This window comes from Phodopus roborovskii, unplaced genomic scaffold (genome assembly GCF_943737965.1).
Source record: "Phodopus roborovskii unplaced genomic scaffold, PHOROB, whole genome shotgun sequence".
Taxonomy (NCBI): domain Eukaryota; kingdom Metazoa; phylum Chordata; class Mammalia; order Rodentia; family Cricetidae; genus Phodopus; species Phodopus roborovskii.
Genome location: NW_026126469.1, coordinates 12,050,411 through 12,075,002, shown reverse-complemented (window position 1 = coordinate 12,075,002; position 24,592 = coordinate 12,050,411). Strand labels below are relative to the sequence as shown.

Here is a 24,592-nt window from a genome sequence, read left to right as displayed (position 1 = left end):
AACTGCCCCACTGTGCACACTGTGGGACAATCTGTCTAGCGGGTCTAGCTAGAATTAGTAGGTTCTAGAATGGGTATGAGAGGCATCCTCACTAAATAAAATTGAAATCCATAAGGAAGACACTAAATGTCAACTTTGGGCTTCTATGTACATGTGCAAATATGTGTGCATGTGTCCAAACATACATGTGTGACCATACATAGATAGTACACATATGCATACAAAAAGCAAGGTAGATAGACAGAGAAAGAGACAAGGAGACAAGAAGGAAAAGAGAGAGGGAGGGAGGGGGAGGGGAAGGAGGGGGGAGGGAAGGTGAGCGCGTGGGCAGGAGGGCAGGCAGGCAGGCAAGCTCCCTCCCTGGGAATTAATTCTACTGGACTCTTACCTATCTTTTCCAAAAGTGTAAAGAAACACCTTTCTGACTTGAGGCTTATTTGCTGTTTCTGCAATGGCTAATACAGGGACCTTCCAAAACCAACAACAGTTCACAAAATACTCACAAGTGAAACTTATGTCAGTCCCAGGGTCTTATTTCATGGTAAATGAGTTGCACGGTAGACACCGATCCTAGGTATCTATCAATCTTCCCATAAATTGTGGCAGTGGGAAGCATCTGGCCTGGCAGAATGATGGAGTGACCTATTAAGTGTTCATCGAGGACACTGGCTGTGGACTCACATCCTGCTGGATTAAAGCATTTTCTCCCAGGATGCTGTATATATTCTCTGAACCCCACAAAAATCAATGTATGGTGTCATATTTCCAAGAGAGAATGCATTAGCCTAGGAAACAAAATAAAAATAGGAGGCCTGATTTAACTCCCATACTATAATGATCACAGTGACCCCATGACAGAATTTGTGCTTACACAACTACAATTTTGTGTTCTGCTAGATCTTAGTTGTATGTGCAAAAATGCTTCTACTGTTAAAAGTTCCCACTTAGCCTCAAGGCATGATTGGTATCCTAGCTTAGGCTACTTGTTCTGTTAATGTAGGCTGCTTATTTGGTAATTCAGAAAGAAAATACATTTATATTTTATAATACTGGGGCTGGAGATGCGAAGACTGTGACATGAGAACTACTTGCTGCACATCACATGGTAGAAGGTAGAAGAGCAAGTGAGCAAGCTAAGAGAATGATGTATGCGTGGTGGCTTGATGGAAAGGATCCCGCTACTGGCAAGTCAGCTCTTGTGGCCCTTTCATCTCTGCTGAAGTTGGTGGTATTGCCACTGATTGCTGTGAAGATAGAGAGGGTGAGGCAGAAAGTAGTATAAACTTTCAATGAACATTGCCACAGGATAGGAGAGGTGGCTTTAAAGTGTCACCGGGAGACAAGAACAGATACTTGCTTTGAATAAGTAAGGTTGCAAGAAGCGGATCCTTAGACAGCCTTTCAGATAACAGGAATGAGAGATGAGGCTGTTTGAATAAGAATGGCCCCCATAGGCTCATAGATTTGAATATTTGGTCACCAGAGAGTGACACTATTTGAAAAGATTAGGAGTGTGGCCTTGTTGAAGAAAGTGTGTCACTGTGTGTGTAGTTGGGGGGGGGGGACCTTTGAGATTTCAAGGGTACAAGCCAGGCCTAGAGTCTGTCTCTTCCTGCTGTCTATGGATCCTGATGCCAGGAGGAATGTTCCATCTCAGTTCCAGCTTGATTTCTTTCTTTTTTTTTTTTTCATTTTTTAAAAAATTTTAATTAGAAACAATCTTGTTTTACATGTCAACCCCAGTTACCTCTCTCTGCCCTCCTCCCCTGTTCCCTCCACCCCATCCCCTTTCTGCTCCCCAGGGAGGGTAAGGCCTTACATAGGGGATCTTCAAAGTCTGTCATATCATTTGGAGCAAGGCCCAGGCCCTCCCCCATGTTTCTAGACTAAGAAGAGTATCTCTCTATGTGAGCTGGACTCCAAATTCAATTCATATGCTAGGGATAAATACTGATCTACTACCAGAGGCTCCATAGACTTCCCAATCCTCCTAACTAACACCCACATTTAGGTTGTCCTATGCTGGTTTCCCAGCTCTCAGATTGGGGTCCATGAACTCTCCCTGGTTCAGGTCAGCTGTTTCTGTGGGTTTCTCCACCAGCTTGATTTCTTATACAGAGAAATGCACAATATTCATTTATCCAAGATGTGTGGTGTTGTCTTCGGTGTAAGTGTCTTAGTATAGCATTGTGTTGGGCAACCAAGAGGAATGATAAAAGTCTGTATTGTTTGGAAGGCAGGTGAGCTTGGGATACATACATACATACATACATACATACATACATACATCTCTCTATCTGGGCATGATGCTACAAGCCTTTAATCACAAGCCTTTAATCCTAGCACTCAGGAGGCTGAGGCAGGTGGATCTTTGTGAGTTTAAAGCAAGCCTTGCCCACATAGTGAGGTTCAGGACACTCATACTTCATAGTAAGGAAAAAAAGGTAGGTGAGAAAGTCAGGGGAAAGAACCAGAGGAACTAGGATACAAGGTGTATTCTAAGAGATTCCTATAAAGTCCCTCACAGAAGGGGGAAGGGACAAGTCCTCCAGAGCACAGGGGAAGTGGGGGGGCAATGAATGGAGAGAGAAGTAAGAGAAAGAGAAGGGAGGAAAGGAAAGTAAGTGCGACTAGGAAGATGGAGTCAGGGTAGGAATAGAACACAGAAGAGAGAGAGAGAGAGAAAGAGAGAGAGAGAGAGAGAGAGAGAGAGAGAGAGAATGAACACAAAAGAGGGAGCCATTATTGGTTTGAAGAGAAAAGTGAACCTAAAGAAATGTCTAGAGACCTACAAGACTGCCACAAACTAACAATTTGAGCATCCGTGGAAAGGCTACCATAAATGCCCTTCCCAGGTAGTGAGATCAACAACTAACTTATCCACCATCATGGAGCCTTCACCTAGTACCTGTTGGGAACAGAAGCAAACACCTATAACTAAACACTGAGTGGAACTAGAATCCAGATGCAGAGGGAGAGGACAAGATCAGGTTGTAGAAACACATAGAGACAGCTGACCTGAACAAGGAGGAGCTAACGGGCCACCAGACTGATAGCTGGGAAGCCAGCATGGGACTGACTCAGGCCCCCCTGAATATGGGTCTCAGCTAGAAGGACTGAGCAGTCTAAGGGACCTCAGACAGTGGAACCAGGATGTATCCCTGGTGCACAAAATGTCCTTGCTAACACATCCCCCATGGAGGGATAACTGCCTTAATCTAGAGCCAGGAGAGAAGTCCTAGTTCCTACTTCAAATGACTTGACAGATCTACATGACCCCACCTGGATGGCATTCCCCTACATAAGGAATTTGGGTGGGGGGATGGAAGGGGAGAATGGTCAGGGTGCATGTGAGGGGGCAGAGAGAATAAGAGGGAGGGAGAGAGGGAGGGGGAGAGGAAACTGGGATCAACATGTAAAATAAAAAATAAATATTAAAAAAAAGAAGAAAAAGAAGCAAGTCAGTAGGCACCACTCCTCAGTCATCTTACTTCAGTTTCTGACTCTAGTTTCCTGCCTCGGTTTCTCTTGATGATGTGAAGGACCATAACCTGTAAGCTACAATGGCCCTTTCCTCTCCAAGTTGCTTTTGGTCATGGCGTATATCACAACAACAGAAAGGCAACTAAAACAATATGCATTCTATAGGCAAGACAGGACACAAGATGCTTTTGTGTTTCTGCTTTTCTTTCTTTGTTGTTTTCCTTTGGTAGGCTTTTATTAGGCTTGTTTTAAGAGGGAGTTTCACTATGTAGCCTCAGCTGGCCTCAAATTCATCATCTTGATTCACCATCCAGAGTGCTGAGACTGCTCACAAGCACAGCATCTCTGTGGCTTTCTGTGGCTGAGATGCTATTTGTATGTAAGAAGCAAAGCTTAGTCTCAGTATGACTTCTCAATACACTTGCAATCTTCAGTACCATGCTGAAGTCAAAGAGCTTCTGGCTGTAAGTGGACACTAGATTTAGAAGAGAAGAGCAAGTTTGTTTTTCAAATTAAGACTGAGATACTGTAGAAGAGCAGATATCAGACCAGCAGGGAGGGAGGGAGGGAGGCAGCAAAGGAGAGGAGAGTTCAGAAACCAAAGTGCATCCTAAGGTCAGCAGCAAGCACCATGCACCAATGGCAGAAGACAGAGCCAGCAGACCTGCAAACGAAGTAAATGATTGTTCAACTTTATCATTTGCCTAGTTTGAGACTGGGCTGTCTGTTGGGCTGTTTCCAGAAAGGTTACTTTGAAGAAAAAATTCACCCTGGCAAAAGTGGCCCCATTGCATGGGCTAGGATCATAGACTCAATAAGGGAGGGCAAGAGAAAGTGAACTAAGAGCTAGGGTTCATCTCTCTTTGCTTTGTGAGTGTGGACACACATCCCACTGCCACGGACGGCTACAACTGCTCACCCAGTATGTCACCAAGACGGGAGGACTGTAAGCCTAAAGGAGCCCTTCCTTCCTTCAGTTCTTTCTTAACAGCTATTAGGTCACAGTAATGAGAGGAGAAACTGATAAAGGACTCTTGGCAGATGAGGGCGACCCAACCTAGAGGGAGTCTTAACTACCCTGGAAAGCAAGGCAAGTGTTGTGCTTTAGAAACAGGTTAAAACAGTTTAACGTGTTTCTTACTTTTCAGCATTGTTTTTCAAACTAGAGAGAGTGCACTTATGTTTGTGGTCAAATGTGAATACTTCCTTAGCACTGAAACAAGCTCTCCTGTAAGGGTCACAAATGCCTGTAAACCCTGGCAGTCCTGCCAAGACTCTTTACCAAACCTCAGCAGCTCCAAGAGTCTTTCAGACTTGTGCTTTGTAGTATCAAACTTACCTACTATTAACACTTTAAAGACAAATAAAAGGTCCCTTGATTATTTTTGATCAGGGTACGACTGGCCATCATTTTATTGGCTCCTTGGCTGCCTGTGTGTCTTTGGAATCCCAGAGATTGACCCTTCCTTCTGTTGATTCGTGTTGCTATCGGTGTGCAAGTCACTTTTGTATTCTGAATTTGAGTTCCAGTCTGTCCCTTGTTTATGTTTCTTTCATCTCAGGGAAATCGAGCATGTTTATGTATTCAAGCCCATTGGCACTTTTCTTTATGGCTGTAGGATTTCATTTTTGTCAGAATTTCTGGCGGTAGTTATAAAATTCATTTCGCATTTTCTCCTGAGTACTTTCAGATTTCGTTGTGAATATTTGCCTCTATAAACATGAGGAATGCGTATCGTAAATGGCTGGGGGTGAAAGAAACTTTTTTTCTGTTTTTGTTTTCCAAATTCACACTAAATTTTCACACCACCATCTGTTGCATACTTTCTCAGTTTCCCCACCAATGTGATGTGTTACTTTATTCATCGTGAATCTGTATCTGCCCTCTCTACCTTCCTATGTAATGCTTGTACTTTCTTGAAAACTTTTATTGGTAGAGTAGTATTAGTAACACTATCTGGGGTGTATGTATGTGTGTGTGTGTGTCTTTGTGATGTGTATGCATGTGTGGTATGTGTGTATGTATGTGTGATTTGTATGTATATGGTGTGTGTGATATGTATGCATGTGTTTGTGGTGTATATGTATTGTTGTTTGTGTGTTTTATGTATGTATGTGTAATATATATGTATGTCTGGTGTGTATATGTATGTGTTTGTGATGTGTGTGTTTGTGTGTGGTGTGCATGTATATGGGATGTGTAAATATGTGAGGGGTGTGTTCATGATGTGTGTGTATGTGTGAAGTGTGTATGTGTGTGTTTGTGATGTGTGTGTATGTGTGTGTGGTGTGCATGTATAGGGGATGTGTGTATATGTGGTGTGTGTGTGCGTGATGTGTGATGAGTCTGTAGGGATACAAATGGTATTCATAGGGGAACTTGTAGAGTCAGTTCTCTGAGTCCATTTCTAGGTGGCTGTGCCTACTGCTTCCATCCTCAGTCTTGCACCATCAAGTGGAAAATGCCCATTCAGCCATCTCACTGGTCCCATGCTTCTCTGCATTATTTTTTAATTTGGTTAACTATCTCACCCACATTTTCTTTTTTATTTGAACTCTGAAGAAAATTTGTGTTGGCCAAATAGATAGGAAAAAGCTTTTGGAGGATTTTGTTCACTGGGATCTTGGAGCATGGGAACAGTATCCATATTTACAATACCTAGCCTTCTTTTTTTTCTTTTTGCCTCTGTTCTTCTGGAAGACTGTATTCCAGACTGGCTTTGAACACTTGGTCTTCCCACCCCAACCTCCCTAGTGCCGGGAAGCTACCACACCTGGCCAATTGTGAATCTTCATTTACGTACAGTGGGACATATTTTTATTTCACTGTTCTCTTTGTAGAGTTAAACTTTTTTCTTCATAAATATATTGCTTATTTCATGTTAAAGGTATTCCTACTCCATGGTTTTTACTTAGAACTTTTTGAGCAGGAGTATTTTGAAAAAAGGTGGCATATTTCAACATACTGAGGAGGATCAATATCAGCTTTTGATTTCCCCAATAGTATCACCCGATACTATTTTTAAAGGATACACTATTGTTAAAATATTTCTTTCTAGCTATCCTTTTCCCAGCCAAAGGCTGGTTAATTTGCAGTGGGTAATAACAAAACCGACCACTAGATGGCAGAACAAGATACCTTTCTTTCATTTTCACACTTAAGAACCTGGTTCATAAACTCATGTTGTATAGTTTACAGTACTTCAAAATATACTAGTGTTGATCTTTAGATAAATAGAAAATAGAAAAATATATGTCTGAATCAATTACTAAGAATTATTTACACTTTATTGACTTAGCTGGTATAAACACAGCAGTAGAGTGGAAGTTTGAATCTACTGGTTTACTTTTTCCTCTCAAAATAAAGTATCCTCTCCAGGTGTCAAAACTGCACCTGTTGCCTTAAATGTACTTTCATCTGTAAGTGTAGTGTTTTTAATAATTGATCACTGTGTTGCGGAGCTGCCTGTATTCTTCTCTTCATGCTGAGCACAGAGTTTACATGCACTCAACTGCTTAAAGACGTTCAGGCAGTGCTTTTCAAGCAGGACATTGTGTTTCCTCACTGGACTATTAAATAAAGTTGGTCAGATCCAACCACCTATCTGTCTAGCATCTATCTAATGTAGAAAAATGACAGAATGTAATGCTTAGAAAAAGGCAATTTCCTTCAGTAAATTATTTGTATAGATTGTGTGCATTGGGTTGTGGTTTTGAAATGTATTCTTATTGTGTGTCATCCCCTCCCCCACCAAAAAAGTGCAGAAATGGAAAGGAAGCTGCTAGGATCTCTCAGACTTTGTGTCTCCTAGTGCTTTGTGGATCCCAAATCTCCACTTTCTGAACCATTCCCTGGAACCCCACATGTCATCTTAGGAGCCTTGGCAGTACTTCCAGGGGTGTGGGCTTCAAACTGCACCCAATGTTCTGCAGAAGTCTCAGAAGCCCCAGTCACTCAGGGGGTGCAGAGTCATCTCAAATCCTTCAATTTCTCCTGAAATAGTGAGCTTCCAGTTTCCAAATAGCATCCTCCAGACCCACGCCTGATGCTCTGGAGGAGTCTGTATGAAGTCATGCTCTCTCAGTGATACCTAGATAGGTGATTCAGTCTCACTTGAGAGTGAGCACCACTAGCTTTAACTCATCTTCCTAGTCCCAAATCAACCTATATCTTGAATGTTACTACAGCAGCAGCATCGTCTTTCTATTAATTGGAGTGCAATTTAGATATAAGCATTTAGATATAAGGATATTGTGTTTATATTGAGAATGTCAGCATGACCATGTTTCTCCTGTAGGTCTTTGTGAGCATCTATTTCTCAGACTTCCTTGTTTGTAAAATGGAAATGATTGTAGTATAGGTCTATTAAATCAATGCTGTAAGACCATCTCAGGCCAATAGTGAAAGTATAATATCATTAATTAATAGTAGGATTCTAAGAGTAGGAGCAAACTTAAAGAAGCCAAAAGACAAAAAAAATTTTAAAAAGTATTTCATCAAAAAAAGGAAGTCAAGAGATTTCCCAGTTGCCATTAACTTTCTAATTTTAATATTCTCTAATTATATATTTTAGGTGTTTTACCATTCTTCTAGTATTCATAAGTATAAGTATTTGAATTTTATATAAAATGATTTCATTTTTTTCTTAAAGTAGTGTTTCTACTACAGCCTCCTGTGATACAGACAGTAAGGAAAAAGTGTTAGATGAGCAGTGTGCATTTTCTCTTCCTCTTCCTCTTTTCCAAATAAAAAATAGCTGAGTTAAATCCACTTCTGTCATGCAGTCCATGACTACTGTAAAACGGGCAGGTGCCAAGTTTGGATTCTTTGAAAACTGCCCACGAAGTGCAGTCAGAACACATTTCTTGATATTTGCTATGCTTTGGAAAATGTAAGTGACCCACTCACTTCTCTTACTGCTCTGGCAGGTGTGATAGACAGAGAGCCAAGGACCTTGGGCACTCTGTCCTCACTGTAGAAATGCACCTTGGTAAGTGTCTGATATGGGCTTGAACAATATTGATTGAAAAAGGAATGAAATTGAAAAGATGGAACCTAAAATTTTTCAATTAATAGTCCTATCTTAGTCAAGTTAGTTGACTCTGGAACTTAACTTTATTAGTCTCTGAACTCTATGTAGAATACCTTGTGTGTCTACCATGATATAAAAAATGTAAATTACATAAAGGGCAGATATGAAGCCTGTTATTGATTTGTTCTTTAAATGCTAATAGTCTAATAAGGTGTCAATACATGCCTAGGTCAGTCCTATTAGTAGATGCACCCTATTTACTAAGAGGTTGGTTGTGATTGTTTTACATTTAATACTTCATACCTCTAATATACTCCAGGAAAGGATTTTAGGCCCTGCCATCATACTGTTTCATTTTATGGATGCTCCAATCCCCCAGAAAGATAGTGGCATTGTGGAAATGAATTCCAAATCCCTTAATTCTCAGAATGAGATACACCCCCTACCTCTCCTTTTCCTCCCCATTCCTTCTCTTTTTCTTTTCTCTGTCCCCCTTCTTTTCTTCCTCTTACTTCCTCTCTCCTATTTCTGCCGTATGATAAGTCAGAGTTTAAATACCTGGGGGAAACTTTATTCTATCTTTCTCCCCTGGGGACTAGCAGATGCTGGTTGGGTGTTAGGACTGAAGGCTAAACTCTTCAGGATGCTCTGACTGCAAGGACTAATTTGGGTCTCAGGATTAAGTATGAGATAGCTGATATCTTGGAGGATCAGCTAGGACAGCTGGAGTTGACTGAGATGTCCCAGGCCCCAGCCAACAGAGCCTCTCAGTGTGGGGTCCTAATCTCTGGAATTCCAACCATATGCTCTGACAGAGAACATTTGTTTTCCTTCTAAACTGGTTCTTGCTGTATCTAATGATAAAGACCCATCCTGTGTGTCACTGAGTCCCACAGCTGGGCACAGATCTAGAGTTGAGAACATTGGCTGGTCCTAGTGGACACAGAGAGAGATGACGCCTTACCACTTCACAGCTTTGCTTTGTTCCAGAGATGACTGCAGATCAACATTGCTCCAGAAAGAACATGTGACTTCTGCTAAAACACAAATGGTATTAATAGGGAGCAAAGATCAAATTTAGCTCAGCTATAGTAATTGGACTCTTTGTGTCAAGCACCATGTTAAACATTTTAAAAACATTAGCTCATGTTTTCCTCAAAGCAATCCCTTGAGGTAAGAATTGCTTTTCCTCTTTTACAGCTTACTTTGCTATGGCAGCCAGACTAAGGGGCTTCCCAGGCTCTACCCACAGCCCACCTCTCAGGGAGCCAAATTTTGCACCTGGGCCTGACTAACAGCAGAGCCAGAGGTCTAAAGAGAGGAAGTTTTCCTCTTGGAAAGAGCACTGTATCAGGAGTCGGGCAGGACTTCACTCCTCATTACAATGTATGTATTGTCAATGTCTCTTGCCTTCCATAACCCAAAGGTGAGACACGATACTTGTATTTTCTATCAATAATTTTTGTGTAAATCAATTAATTAATCCATGTATAGGAGAGTCTGTCGTGTTAGAGTCTGTGTACAAATTAACTACTGCTTTGATCTTTTCTCGAAGCTTTAGTTTTCTCATCCACATATGACCCTTTATCAGAATTCCCAACAATCTTGGGAGAATTAAGATGACCTAGGAAAGCATTTTATAAACTGTACAAAGCGCTGTACAAATGAGGTAATGTGCAAGCAATCCCCTTATAATTCTAATACAGTGTAAGGGATTGTAGTAGCTTCAGCCAGCTCCTGTGAGACTAGTAACATGTATCACTATTTAATATTGTTTAACTTTTATTAGCTTCCTTCAAAAGCTATGGCATATATTTTCCAGTAACTTGGCACAGACTTTCTCCTAGGCAGTGCTCCCCACACCCCCTAGTGCCACTCTGGAGAGAGATGACATCATTGTGAAAGCAGCAGCAGGCTCTTTGAATGGTCTGCAGGAGCCAGAGCCTTATGCATTGCGTGGCCTCAGAGCTGCACATGCATTAAAGCCATGAAAGCAGTTCTGTGAGGGAGACAAATACAAACACATGAGGTCACTTCTTCCAGAGTGTAGCAGGATGTAGACTCTTGGAGGAAAATAGCCTAAATGTCTTCTTGGAAAATTTTATCTGAGCACAGAACGCTTTATAATTTTTTCCAACTCTCTGCAATGTATACTACATCAAGCAGTGGGCCTTTTTTACTTTATTTTCTCTCACTCCCTCTCTCCTTAAGTTGTTCTTTTGAGTGTAAAGAGGAAATAGGTAGACACAGTTTTTGGTCACTAATGATTTCTTCTCTGAAAGCCCCCATCTCTGCAGGGAGAAGAGCATAATATGGCTTGAGAGCTGAATCCAGCTGGGTCAATAGTTCAATTTTTATTCACCTTCATCTGACATGAGAGCAGTATGGCACTCAGCTGAAACACACTGAAATCAGGAGACCTGGCTCAGTTGAATAATTCTACAAATAACTATTACATCACAAATGCATCTATAAATGCAAAAACCAATTATGCTTATATTATGTATATATGTGTATATATGTATATATGTATATATGTGTGTTTGTGTATATATGATGTACATATGTACATGTAAAACAAAGTATGTGCATATATGCTGTGCATGCATACACACACAAAACAATGTGTATATATGATATATGGGTACACACACACACACACACACACACACACACACTTTCTTCTTTAGTTCTGGCCCTATATTGCAGCACTTAAGAACTGAAAACCTCTATACTGGGAAAAATTTTTAACTCTCAAACCAAAGCCCACATTCCAGCAACTAGTATGAAACACACAAACAAATTTACTTTTTCCTTATAGATAGACAGTAGAATACAATTTCTTGCAATGTTCAATTATAGGGTTTGGTTATTTCATTACTGAGTTTATAATAAATGAATACATTAAATATTCTCAGAGGATCAGTTGTGACAGATGAGGTGACTCTGATGCCCCAGATCCCTGCTAGAAGAGCTGGGAAACCATTTACTCTCATCATGTTCTCTTGGTAATTTATTAAGACCTTTAGGCTGTAAGTATTTATTTCACATCTTTTCTTTGAACCATACTTATGCTTGACTGCATATAAAGATCTTCTATGCATAAAAATGTTCAGACTCAATTCTCTGCAATTCTGACTTAATTGAGGAGTAGTCTAGGTATTTAAAAGAAGCTGTGAAGATCCTGGTGTGGTGTAGTGAGCCTGAAATAGTAGTTGCTCATGAGGCTGAAGCAGGAGGATCACAAGCTCAAGACCTGCTTGGTAATATAGTGGGACCCTGTCTCAAAATGCCTGTTAGGTGAGAACTTGGATGAAGTAAAATGGTAAAGAAATTACTGTCTTAGTTAGGGTTTCTGTTGGTATGAAGAGACACCATGAACATGGCAACTCTTATAAGGGAAAATATTTAATTAAGGTGACAGCTTACAGTTTCAGAAGTTTAGTCCATTTCAGAAATTTAGTCCATTTCAGAAGTTTAGTACATTATTATCATGGCAGGGAGCATGACAGCTGGTAGTATGATGGTGTGTAGGCAGACATGATGTTTGAGAAGGTAGCTGAGAGTTCTACAACTTGCCAAGGTAATAGGAGGTGGTCTGAGTGTCACACTAAGTGAAGCTTGAGCATATATGACACCTCAAAGCCTGCCTCCACAGTGACACAGTTTCTCCAGTGATGCTATACCTACTCCCACCAAGCCACACCTCCTACTAATGCCACTCCCTTTGCAGCTCATTTTCTTCCAAACCACCATAATTACCTAGCATGCATTTGGTCCTAGGTTCCATCTCCAGTTTTTTTTAAAACAGCTAAATAAGAGTATTTAGGTTATTCTGCTAGGCACACAGTGTTGGGAAGTCCTCTAGAGTACAGTTTAAGATTGCATCTGAAGTGAACCATTGTAGATCTTGTTAAATTACTGGCATTTCATAATTCATCTAAAAGGATTGTGATTTTTAAATTTTATTTTGTGTGTGTATGAGTGTTTTGCCTGCACATGTATTGAACCGTGTGTGTGTGTGGTTCCTATGGAAGCCAGAGAAGAACATCAGATCCTAAGAAACTTAGAACTGAGTCATTTATTGGAGATAAATCTCAGGAAACATGCCATAACTTCAAGATTAGATATAGATCTTTGGAGAGAGAGAGAAAAATAAAAATAGGCGAGACAGATAGATAACACAGATAGTCTATACATAGATAGGTAAAGAGATTTAAAATTAAGAGCATTTTGTTTTTGAGATAGTTCTGAGTCATGAATCTGCATAGTAGTTCCCAGGGAGAGAGGTGGTGTGGTTCCTTCATGGAAGTTTGCATACCCAAGATCCAGGGGAACTGATGTTTTAAAGTTCAAATCTTAGAATGAAATAGGATTCCTGCAGTTTAAGCTATACACAAGGTAGGCAATCCCTATCATATGCAAAGGATAAACATTTTGCTTTCTTCAGACTTGCATCTGATTGGATGAGATCAACCCATGTTACAGAGGCCAGTCTCCTCTAGTTAGTCAATATCTTGGGGTTTTGCTTTTGTTATTTAGATTTGGGTTTTCTCTTTTTTTCTTCCTTCCGTCCTTCCTTTCTTTCTTTATCTTACTTCTTTGAATCACAGAGATGCCTCCACACTGACAGGGAAATCAAAATCCTTTATACATCTCAAACTGGGAAGACAAGAAAGGGGGTTATGATAGCTAATAATTCAAAGATAGAAATGTGCTAAGGCAGAAGAATTATAATAATGTGGTACACAATTTACACAAAAGCTGCTTTACCTCCGCTGCATGGAAACCCAGTATGGACAGGGCCATCCTCCTTTCTGGAGTTTTGGGGAGTATCCTTTGAGAGGATAAGGGACTTACTGCAATCATGATTCTTATAGCTACCTGGAATGACTATAAAAAACAAACAAGCAAAAAGCAATGTACAATTGTTACATCCTTGGCCACATTATAGAACTTTGCCTTCACCATTTTTCGCCAAACCCCAAGCCAAAAGCACTAACACAAGCAAAGCCAATTTAAAACAAATAAAGCCATGCTAATGTCTCTGTTTCATTTGTTTTTGTTTTGTTTCTACACAAGTTGGTTTTTGTCAAGAAAAGGTGGGACACCACTCAATCCCCATCCACATAGAAGCATCTATAATGTGGAATAGAGGACAGGACTTGTCCTACTCACAGCTATTGATTCATCTCTGCTGCAATGTGGATGGAGGGTAAGCTCCAATCCACAAAGTACTAGTACTCTGGGGAGCACTGGCCTTGATCTTGATGGTGTTTGGAATCTCAGCAGTTATCTCCTGCATCCTATCTTCAATGCCTGGGTACTAGTAGTGCCATCATACAGCACTGTGTTGGCATAGCAGTCTTTGCAGATGTTGACATCACACTCCTTAATGGAACTGAAGGTAGTTTCATGGATGCCACAGGAGTCTACACCCAGGAAAGAAGCCTGGAAAAGTACCTTGGAATAATAATCACATGTTGCAAATAGTGACAAACTGCAGTGGGTCAGCTCGTATCTCTTCTCTAGGGAGAAGGATGATTTAGAAGTTTTAGAATGGTACCCTGATGTCCTAGTTTGCTTCTACCAGATTAAATACCATTAGCAAAACATGGATAGGGGAGGAAGTGGTTTGATTGGCTTACAGGTTTCAACCCATTATTAGGGGAACTAAGATAGGAACATGGAAACCAGAAGCCATGGAGGAATTCTGTTTACTGACTTGCTCTACATGGCTGTCTTCTATTGTCTCAATAAAACACTGTGGACCAAAAGGCAAGTTGGGGAGGAAAGAGTTTAATTGGCTTACTTCAGCATTGCTGTTCATCACTGAAGGAATGCAGGACACGAATTCCAACAGGGCAGAATCCCATAGGCAGGAGCTGATGCAGAGGCCATGGATGGGTGCTGCATACTGGCTTGCTCTCCATGGCTTGTTCAACCTGTTTTCTTACAGAACCCAGGACAAGCAGCCCAGGGATGGTAACTCCTACCATAGGCCTGGGCCCTCCCCCACTGATCACTAAATGAGAAAATGCCTTAAAGATGAATCTCAAGGAGGCATTTTCTCAGCTGAGACTCCTTGCTCTGATGATGCTAGCTGTGTCAAGTTGACACACAAAACTACCCAGGACAATGGCTTCCTCAGTTTGCTTTCTTATGAACCCCAAGACAACCTGCCCAGGTACATCACAGCCTACAATGGCCTAGGTCTTTCTTTATCAATCATCAATTAGGAAAATGTCCCATCAGCTTGTCTAAGTGCCAATCTGATGATGTATTTTCTCAACTGAGTTTCCTCTTCCAACATGATCACAGATAATGCCAAGTTGACAAACAGAACAAAATAAAAACCTACCACCAATGAAAAACTAACCAGCATTCTTGCTCTTCTTGACTATTTTTCTTACTTTTTATACATTCTATCCAAATAATATTCATATCCATTTTAATATTTGTCTGTGAAATCACATAACGTGGTAATACTTATTAAAAATGATTTCTCTAAATTTCAATTAGGTTTCATGAGAAAAGGCAATACAGCATGGTCATGTTCTTTTCTCTTCTAATGTAATACTTTTTGTTGATTATTTGGGAATTTCACATAATGCACCCTGATTATGCTCACTCGACAGTCCTCTGTTGTGAGTAGGTTTTCCCTGCCAGCCTGGACCCACCACAGCTCCAGCCCCAATTAACACACAGAGACTCAGTATTTGATATAATGCTGTTAGCCAGGTACTAGTTTCTTATCAGCTAGCTCTGTCTTAATTATTAACCCATTTCTATTAATCTAAGTACTTCCACATGATCTCATCTTACTGGAGAGTAGGGCTGGTGTTCACTCTCTCCAGTCTCTACATGCTGACTCCTCCCTACTACTTCCTCAAATCTTCCTTGTCTCCTAGTCTCGCCTATCTTGCTTTCATATTGGCCAACAGTGCTTTATTCATTAACCAGTATGAGAAACATATTTACAGAATGACATCTCCCATCATCTCCTCTTTTCTGTCTAAACAAAAAGAAGGGTTTTAAACTTAACAAAGCAAAATATATCACACAACAGTTATCAAATAAGAATCACAGTTAGCAATATTTAGTCCATTAACATTTAGTAAGATTCAAGAAAATATTCCATCATCTATTCTTTCTTTGTGAGTCTAAAGTCCTATATGTAACTTATCTTTAATCCTAACTAAGGAAAACTATAATCATAACTATCTATGTCTTCAACTCCTTCAAAGACCACAGAAGGATAATATATAAACTCTAGAAATGACGGAAAAATCTTGCCTTGTCAGTCATATGAAGTTCTTCTGTAATTTTCCATCTTCAGCCCATAGGCCATAGTGTGTCTGGCAGACTCTTCAGCAAAGTAGGAAACTTTAAACTGTCTTCTTGTATTGAAGTTTGTCAGTCACTTTTCTCTGTGTCCTGCAGACTGTCTGGCAGACTCTTCCATGAAGCAGGAACTCTGTAGCAATGTCCATCTTGAATCAGTAGTCACTTTTCTGTGGGTCCTGCATGTCCACTTTATTCAGCATAAAGTCAAACAGTCCAGACAAGAGCAGTATCTTGTCCAAATAGCTAGTCTTGCCATATTGGAAGTAAACTTCATAACCCGTTTCTTCGATGTCCATCTTCCTTTCTGATGCAGGTGGTGTTGCCAGGAGCATTTATGTCTCACAGTCCAGAAAAACCCTAAACCATTTTAAATGCCATATTCTGTAGGTTTTTGAAAGGTTTGAAGAATGCCTATCCATCTCAAATACATCTCTATATATCTAGAAATCTTAACTAACTTAACTATAAGATCTGACTATAAGATCATAGGTACTATCTATAATCTGTATTGAATTAGACATTACATTTCTACACAATACCTAAACAAGAGGAGAAATATACATATCACAAAATTGACCTTAAATTGTATCAATAAATGAAAATCCATTCCAAAACAAAGTATTCATATCTATACTATAATCCTCTTTTTTACCTTTAAAAAGAGATTGGTTGTGGTCATTAACGATTTATAACCAACCCCATTTAAATGAAAACAAACATTTATAAACAATATTTAGGAATTTGGGCGTTGTTCTTTCCAAACTGCTTCTTACTGATAGGGGGCACTTTCATGGGGGTCCTAAGAAAATGCAGAAACCCTGGATGTAGTCTGCAAGGCTGCCTTATTCAAGCTGTTTTGAATGTTAGATTACCAGGAATTCTGTTTCAGGGGGTCTGGCTTGATCAAACCATGTTAGTCTGGAAGGAATCCACAGCTTTTCATTTTCTGTGGAAATAAAAATAGAAATCCTTTTCCCCAAGTAACTTGTCCTTAGACTTAAATTTTAAAGTCAATAAATTGGATTGATTCAGCAGCATTTGTTTTAACAGGTGTTGTTATTTCCTCAGCAGGCAAATGATACAAAGACAATATAATACCGTATAGTATCCAGATTTTCTCCATTTTTACGTGGCTTTTTTATTACTCTGTTTCTTTTACTTTTTATTTTTTCATTTTTTGAGACAGAGTTTCTCTGTGTAACTTTTACCTGTCTTGGAATTCATTCTGCATACCAGGTTTACTTTGCAATCATGGAGATCTGCTTGCCTCTGTCTCCCGAGTGCTGGGATTAAAGGCATGAGCCACCACACCCAACTCCTTGCTGTCTTTTTAAAACCATTGAATTCCTTTTCTCTCCCAAGCCTACATATATTTTAGAAAACACTGTAAACCTTTAGTGCTTTTTCTTAATGTGAATCTGTCTTTACTGTAAATCTTTTTCTTTTTCTGGCCACGAGTCTTTATCTGGTAAAGAACAACATTGCTAAAATGAAAGTCATAGCTGTGTTAGCCGCGGTCTATCCAAAATAGTGGTGGGTATTTTACCACCAGAACTGAGAGCTGTGCTCATTGCCTTGGTCTATGCTGCACCCAGAAGCCTGCTGTCGGCTTGAAGATGTGGTCAGTGCCATTGCCAGCTCTTGTACACACCATTCAGTTGCTAGCAAAGCCTTGTGATTTTTTGCCACTTATGCTGAGTCAGGAAATCTCCCTTAAAGGAGCTGCGCAAGTCTCTGCTTGTCTCTAGCAAAACAGAGTTCAACTGAGAAATATGCTGCTATCAAGAAGCCTTGATTGTCTTTGTTCTTTTATTTCTTAAACAATTTCTTTAGGTTTTCTTAGTTTTAAGTGGAAGTTATTATTTGCCACATTGTGGTGCCATAATGTTGTGAGTAGATTTTCCCTGTCAGCCTGGACCCACCATGGCGCCAGCCCCAATTAACACACAGAGACACTGTATTTGATATAATGCTAGTTTCTTACCGGCTAGCTCTGTCTTAATTATTAACCCATTTCTATTAATCTAAGTATTTCCATGTGGTCTCAGTCCTCCAAGGTCTACCCCACACCCTTGTGACTTACTCCCAGAGGGAAAAAAAGAAGAAGAAAGAAAAAATACCCAGACCATTTTCTGTTGCCCATGTACTCAGTGGAGCATGGTCAAACTCTCAGTAGCCAGACCCTTAAAGAAAAGTGAGTGCCCCTCTCACTCCCAATAAAACCCCCTCCAGAAGCCATCAACTATGAAGAGTTACACTCCAGCATCCCCATCACTAGTTTTCTTGGAGGTGGGGATCAGGTGTAGAAGCTGTCACAGAAATCTTTGTCTCTCATTTTCAACAGTCATTGATACCACTGCAGAAAAGCTTTCTTACCCTTTGCAGTTAGTTGCAGCACAAATCATGGGCTTTCACATGGTTTACAGTGACAGTACAGACTATGGACATTCACATGGCCTCAGGGGTTAGCAAGGACCATGGATCAGAGGCAGTGCAAACCGTGGACATCAACATGGCTTTCTGCCACAGCACAGAAGACACCATCCTGGTGCTCTAAGCATCACAGACCAAAGAAATCAACATGGCTTCTGGTGGCAAAATGGCCCAGGGACATCTACATGGATTCAGGCAGCAGCACAGACCTCTGACATCCACAGAGCCTTCAGTGGTAACACAGGACATAGACATCAGCATGTCCCCCAGCCACAGCAAGACCACAAACATCAACATAGACTCTAGTGGTAGCACAGACCACATACATCCACAAGGACCCTGGGCATCAACATGGGCTCGGGCAGGAGCACATACCACTGACACACCTAGGCTGTAGTCCAGAATACAGATAACAGCATAGCCTCCAGTGGCATCATGAACCATGGAGATCTTTCAAGGAGGTCCAATCCAGAAAATGAACTGTTCTCCATCTCCAACATCTTATTGTTACTAAGAGCCAGGACTATCATACAGCTGGGTGGGATTTTCAGTGACAGAGCTTGCATGAGTTCCAGGCTGCTGAACATTACCCTGCCAGCCCTAATCAACACTGGCATGCTCCCCCATTCAAGTATGGTGAAATTTTAAACATATATTTAAATCCAAGATTTCTGCTTTTCTAACAATGTGGCATTTCTCCCATGACTTTCTTTTCTTTTCTTTTTATAATCATTCATGAGGTGGAAAAGGGTTAAAATAATGAATGGAGAGGTGATTGTATGAATGCCAGTTCTCATTAATAACCTATCTGTTACCCTGCCAGGACAAAGGATCAACGGGAATAAAAACCAACAGTGCGAGCACAAAGGGCATGTTTGAAATGAAGCAGATAATCCACATTAGCTGGAACATATTGGGGCTGCAGGGGAAATGGTCTAATGAGAGGGTGAGTTGCCTGCTCCGGGGCTTTTAAGTATCAGAAGGAGGAGCTTGCACTTAATTTATCAGTTTAATAGGCAATTCATTTTATTGCAGATTATTGCCCTTGTTACTTTATACCAAAGTCATAACTCTGGGGAACTCTGCAGCATCTGGTGGTACTGATACAGCCTTTATAAACACAAACATTTATGCTGCCATATTTGTATCTGCTTTATAGACATGCTTCTGCTGTTTCCAAGTCCACACAGTTTTAAGTCGGGTTCCAGAAATGGCAACATTTGAAAGGTATATGAAAAAAGAAAAGTGAATATTAGGCTCCACTTTGAAATGCCTTATGATTTCCAAGAGTATGAAATATGAAATATGATTTTTTCAATAGCTTGAGTATGCAAAAAATGCCTTATGATTTCCAAGAGTATGAAATATGAAATATGATTTTTTCAATAGCTTGAGTATGCCTGTGGAAGAAGGAGCGTGGCCACGTCAGCCAGAAAGATGATGGAGGTAGAAAAACGGTAATTGTGAATCAAGAGTCTCCGGGGAGAGGGCTCCCAATGCTTTGGGGTGTTAGACAATCATTTGAGACCTCTTGAGAAACATGCACTTTCCAGAAGGGGGGCATGGAAAGGCTTTTATTAGTTCCCAGAGTTTCACAGGGAGACCAAAGAAGTATCTAATGTCTTTGAAAACCCAGGATCCTGGAAGCAAAAGATGTGGTTCCAAGGTCCAGCTAAGAACTGAGTTGAACTCCTCAGGTTGTTTCACCTTGTTAAAATTCAGTTTCATCATCTGAAAGTAGAATTAAACTTCTTTTATTTTTACCATCACCTAGAGAAATAAATAATATACCTGCTTAAAATGTATTTAGATATAACACAGGACAGAATACATAAATATAAATTAAATACACATAACACATAAAATATATATAATTCAATTAAAATGTTGAAAGTGAGAATTTTGGGAGGTATTATTTACAGTACATTTCACTCTAAAGACTTGGCTAGTTTGAACCTTGGTATGTAGCCAAGGCTAGCCTTGACTCTTGATCCTTCTGACTTTACTTCACAAATGCTGGGGCTACAGATGTGGGTCCCTACTAAACCGTGCTTTGAACACTACTGGTATTAAGAATACATTAGAGAAAGGGGAACACTCCTCCATTGTTGGTGGGAGTCCAAACTTGTACAGCTACTTTGGAAATCAGTATGGTGGTTCCTCAGGAAAATGGGAATCAGTAAACCTCAAGGTCCAGTCATTCCACTCTTAGGCATATACCCAAAAGAACAAGGACATCTGTTCAACTATGTTCATAGCAGCATTAGTTGTAATAGCCAGAACCTGGAAGCAACCCAGATGCCCCTCAACTGAATAATGGATAAAGAAAATGTAGTATGTTTATACAGTGGAGTATTACTTAGAGGGAAAAAAAACCAAAACAATGAAATCTTGTAATTCACAGGCAAATGGATAGAACTAGAAGAAACCATCCTGAGTGAAGAGGTAACCCAGTCACAAAAAAAAAAAAAAGACAAACATGGTATGTACTCACTCATATATGGATATTAGACATAGAGCAAAAGATTACCATCCTACAATCCACACCTTCAGAGAAGCTAGAAAACAAGGAAGATCCTAAGAGAGACATGCATGGTCCCCTGGAGAAGGGGAAAGGGACAAGAGCTCCTGAACAAATTGGGAGCTTGGGGGAGGGAGAGGCAGAAAGGAGGTAGGAAAAAGAGAAGAGGAGGAGTAAGGAGGAGAACATGAGGGATCAGGAAGATTGAGTCTGAGGAAGAGTAGAGGAGAGCAAGAAAAGATTTACCATAATAGAGGGAGCCATTGTAGGTTTAAAGAGAAATCTGGCAATAGGGAAATGTCCAGAGATCTACAAAAATTACCCCAACTAAGAATCTAAGTGAGGCTCTCTGCTCCTCCATGTTCTAGAGACAGCCACATCTTTTTGTGCAGTGCCAGCCTCATTTCTGAGACACAATGATGAAGGTCAGAGTAAACAGATTTGGCCGTATTGGACGCCTGGTTACTAGGGCTGCCATCAATTCTGGCAACGTGGACATTATTGCCATCAGTGACCCCTTCATTGACCTCAACTACATGGTCTATATGTTCCAGTATGACTCTACCCATGGCAAGTTCAAGGGCACAGTCAAGGCTGAGAATGGGAAGCTTGTCATCAACGGGAAGGCTATCACTATCTTCCAGAAGCGAGATCCCCCCAACATCAAATGGGGTGATGCTGGCGCTGAGTATGTTGTGGAGTCTACTGGCATCTTCACCACCATGGAGAAGGCTGGGGCCCATTTGAAGGGTGGGGCCAAAGGGGTCACCATCTCTGTCCCTTCTGCTGATGCCCCCATGTTTATGATGGGTGTGAACCATGAGAACTATGACAACTCCTTCAAGATTGTCAGTAACGCTTCCTGCACTACCAACTGCTTAGCCCCCCTGGCCAAGGTCATCCATGACAACTTTAACATTGTGGAAGGAATCATGACCACATTCCATGCCATCACTGCCACCCAGAAGACTGTGAATGGCCCCTCCTGGAAGCATCCACTGGTGCTGCCAAGGCTGTGGGCACGATCATCTCAGAGCTGAACGGGAAGCTCACTGTCATAGCCTTCTGTGTTAGCCTTCTGTGTTACTACACCAAATGTGTCTGTGGTGGATCTGACATGCCGCCTGGAGAAAGCTGCCAAGTATGACGTCATCAAGAAGTCCGAGGGCCCACTGAAGGGCATCCTGGGCTACACCGAGGACCAGGTTGTCTCCTGCGACTTCAACACTGACTCCCATTCTTCCACCTTTGACGTTGGGGCTGGCATCGCTCTCAATGACAACTTCATAAAGCTCATTTCCTGGTATGACAATGAATTTGGCTACAGCAACAGGTGGTGGCCTTCATGGCCTCCAAGGAGTAAGAGCCCATCCTAGACCATCCACCACCAACAAGGACATGATCAAGAGAGAGGCCCTGGCTGCTGAGCAGTCACTTCCCAACAACCCCCGACACTAATCTCCCTCACATCCTCCATCCCAGACCCTCAGAATTAAGGGGCGTAGGGAGCCCTGCTCTCTTGAGTACCATCAATCAAGTTCACTGCACCTGTCCAAAAAAAAAAAAAAAAAAAAAAAAGAATCTAAGCAATAGGAGAGAAGCTATCTTAAATTCCATTCCCCTATAATGAGATTGATGGCTACCTTATATCCCATCCTAGAGCCTTCAGCCAGTACTTGATGGAAACAGAAGCAGATACCCACAGCTAAGCACTGAGCTGAATTCATGGAATCCAGTTGTAGAGAGGGAAAAGTGATGAGTAGATGGTTCAAGACCATGCTGGAGAAACCCACAGAAACAGTGAACCTGAACAAGAAGGAGCTTATGGACCCCAGATTGACAGCTTGGAAGCCAGCATAGGACAGAACGAGGCCCCCTACACATGGGTGTCAGGAGGCCTGGGCAGTCTATGGGGCCCCTGGTAATGGAATAGCATTCATACCTAGTGTATGAATGGTCTTTGGGAACCCCATAGTGGGATATTTTCTCAGCCTAGACACACAGGGGAGGGCCTAGGCCCTTCCCCAAATGTTGTGACAGACTTTGATGAACCCCCATGGAAAGCCTCCCTCTCCCTGGGGAGTGGATGGGAGGGTGGGATGGGAGGAGGGTCAATGTGGGGGGCTTGGAATTACAGGAGGGAGAGGGAACTGGGATTGATATGTAAAATAAGATTGTTTCTAATTTAAATTAAAAAATTTGTTTTTAAAAAAGAACACATTCAACTCCTAGGTGTCTTAAACACTTATAGGAGTTATTTTTTGGTAAAAAAAAAATGTTTAAAATTTCATTTGATACATATAAAGTCTCAAAGTTTAGAAAATAGTCAGACAATTATGAATCTGTGACATCATAACATTAAGGTGGATGCAAGCACAAGGCACCATTGCCCAACTTTAGCTTTTACAAAAAAGCATGATGTGGAATTCAAAGCTGTAAATGTAAACAATAAGTGCCTTTAGATAAATAGATAAATAGATAAAATAAAATTTCAAGACTCAAAAAACTGAAGAGGCATAAATATATAAATATGTCTACTTTTATATCTTTATCTTTTCATATGCAGTTATTTAAACCTAGAGGAAACGAATACCCAGAAGTACCCAGAAGAGAAGGAATAGCAGAGGCATTATACCTGACCTCAAAACTTACATCCAGTAACTGAAAAGCTGCATCAATGCACACACCTACACAGAGCTATGAACACATCCATATCCATTCACATTGGTAGCTGTGATATTAAGTGTTAACTGTCAGCCGAACATGATCTGGAATCAGGAATCAGGAAACAGGTCCAGGCACAGGGAGTTTAACCTCTAGAAATGCCTGTAAGGGAGTGTGTTGATCAGGTTCACTGAAGTGGAAAAACCTACACTAGAGCAAGTCCCCTGCCCAGGGCTCAAGTCCCCTACTGTATAAAAATGAGAAAGTGAACTGGACACTGACATTAGCTACTCTCGTCTTTCTGTTTATGGATATAACTGTGGCTGACCCTATCAAGTCCCTGCTACTTTGAATTCCCACCACCATGGGCTGCCCTCCAAACTGTGATCACAAATAGATTCTTGCATTTAAGTCACTTTCACCAGGGTATTTTTTTTATAGCAATAGGAAAGCAAACCAAGAAAAAAAAAATCAGCTGATCTCCAAGCAGCAGCAAGTACATGCATTGAAAAAAGTAATACCTCCCACAGAAAATGAAAAGATGTGGATTCCTTCCAGACTAATGTGGTTTGATCACGCCAGACCGCCTGAAATAGAGTACAAGGTGATCCTACATTCAAAACAGCTGGACAAAACAGCCCTACAGACTACAGCCAGGATATCTGAATCTTCTTCGAATCCCCCATGACAGCGCCCCTTACCAGCAGGAAGTAGTTTGGAAAGAACGACGCCCAAATTCCCAAATATTGTGTATAAATGTTTGTTTTCATTTAATTGAACTATGTTATATAAAATTAAATAAAATAATAATAAAACAACAACAAAAACAAACAAACAAAAAAAAGAAAAAAAGAAAAAAGTAATACCTCTTATATAAACAGTACGGAAGAAACTGGTTATCTATTTGCACAGGGGAAGAAAAGCGACATATAACAGCCAGGGTAGCCGAGATATGCATCACCTCTGATATAGCTGATTTCACTCAAAATCTTCTTTACATGCTGCTTTTTAATATCTTACTAGTTGTTAATTGACATGGTTATTTTATGTACTTACAGAAAATAAGAAAGTATACATATCAACTCCAAAAGGATCAAAGACTCAAGGGCAC

The 24,592-nt window shown here is 40.7% G+C and overlaps 2 protein-coding genes across 2 annotated transcripts; both read left to right on the top strand.

The window, feature by feature from the left end:
- Positions 1–21,233: 21,233 nt before the first annotated feature.
- LOC127226837 (glyceraldehyde-3-phosphate dehydrogenase-like) lies at positions 21,234–21,857 on the top strand. Its single transcript, XM_051190957.1, has one exon. The coding sequence runs from the start codon at positions 21,234–21,236 to the stop codon at positions 21,855–21,857; it is 624 nt and encodes a 207-aa protein (XP_051046914.1).
- Positions 21,858–21,881: 24 nt separating this feature from the next.
- On the top strand, positions 21,882–22,193 carry LOC127227233 (glyceraldehyde-3-phosphate dehydrogenase-like; the record flags this gene model as incomplete). The annotated part of the gene is made up of 1 exon (XM_051191568.1): positions 21,882–22,193. A coding segment is annotated over one exon (312 nt), but the record flags the coding sequence as incomplete, so codon positions are not given.
- Positions 22,194–24,592: the final 2,399 nt, after the last annotated feature.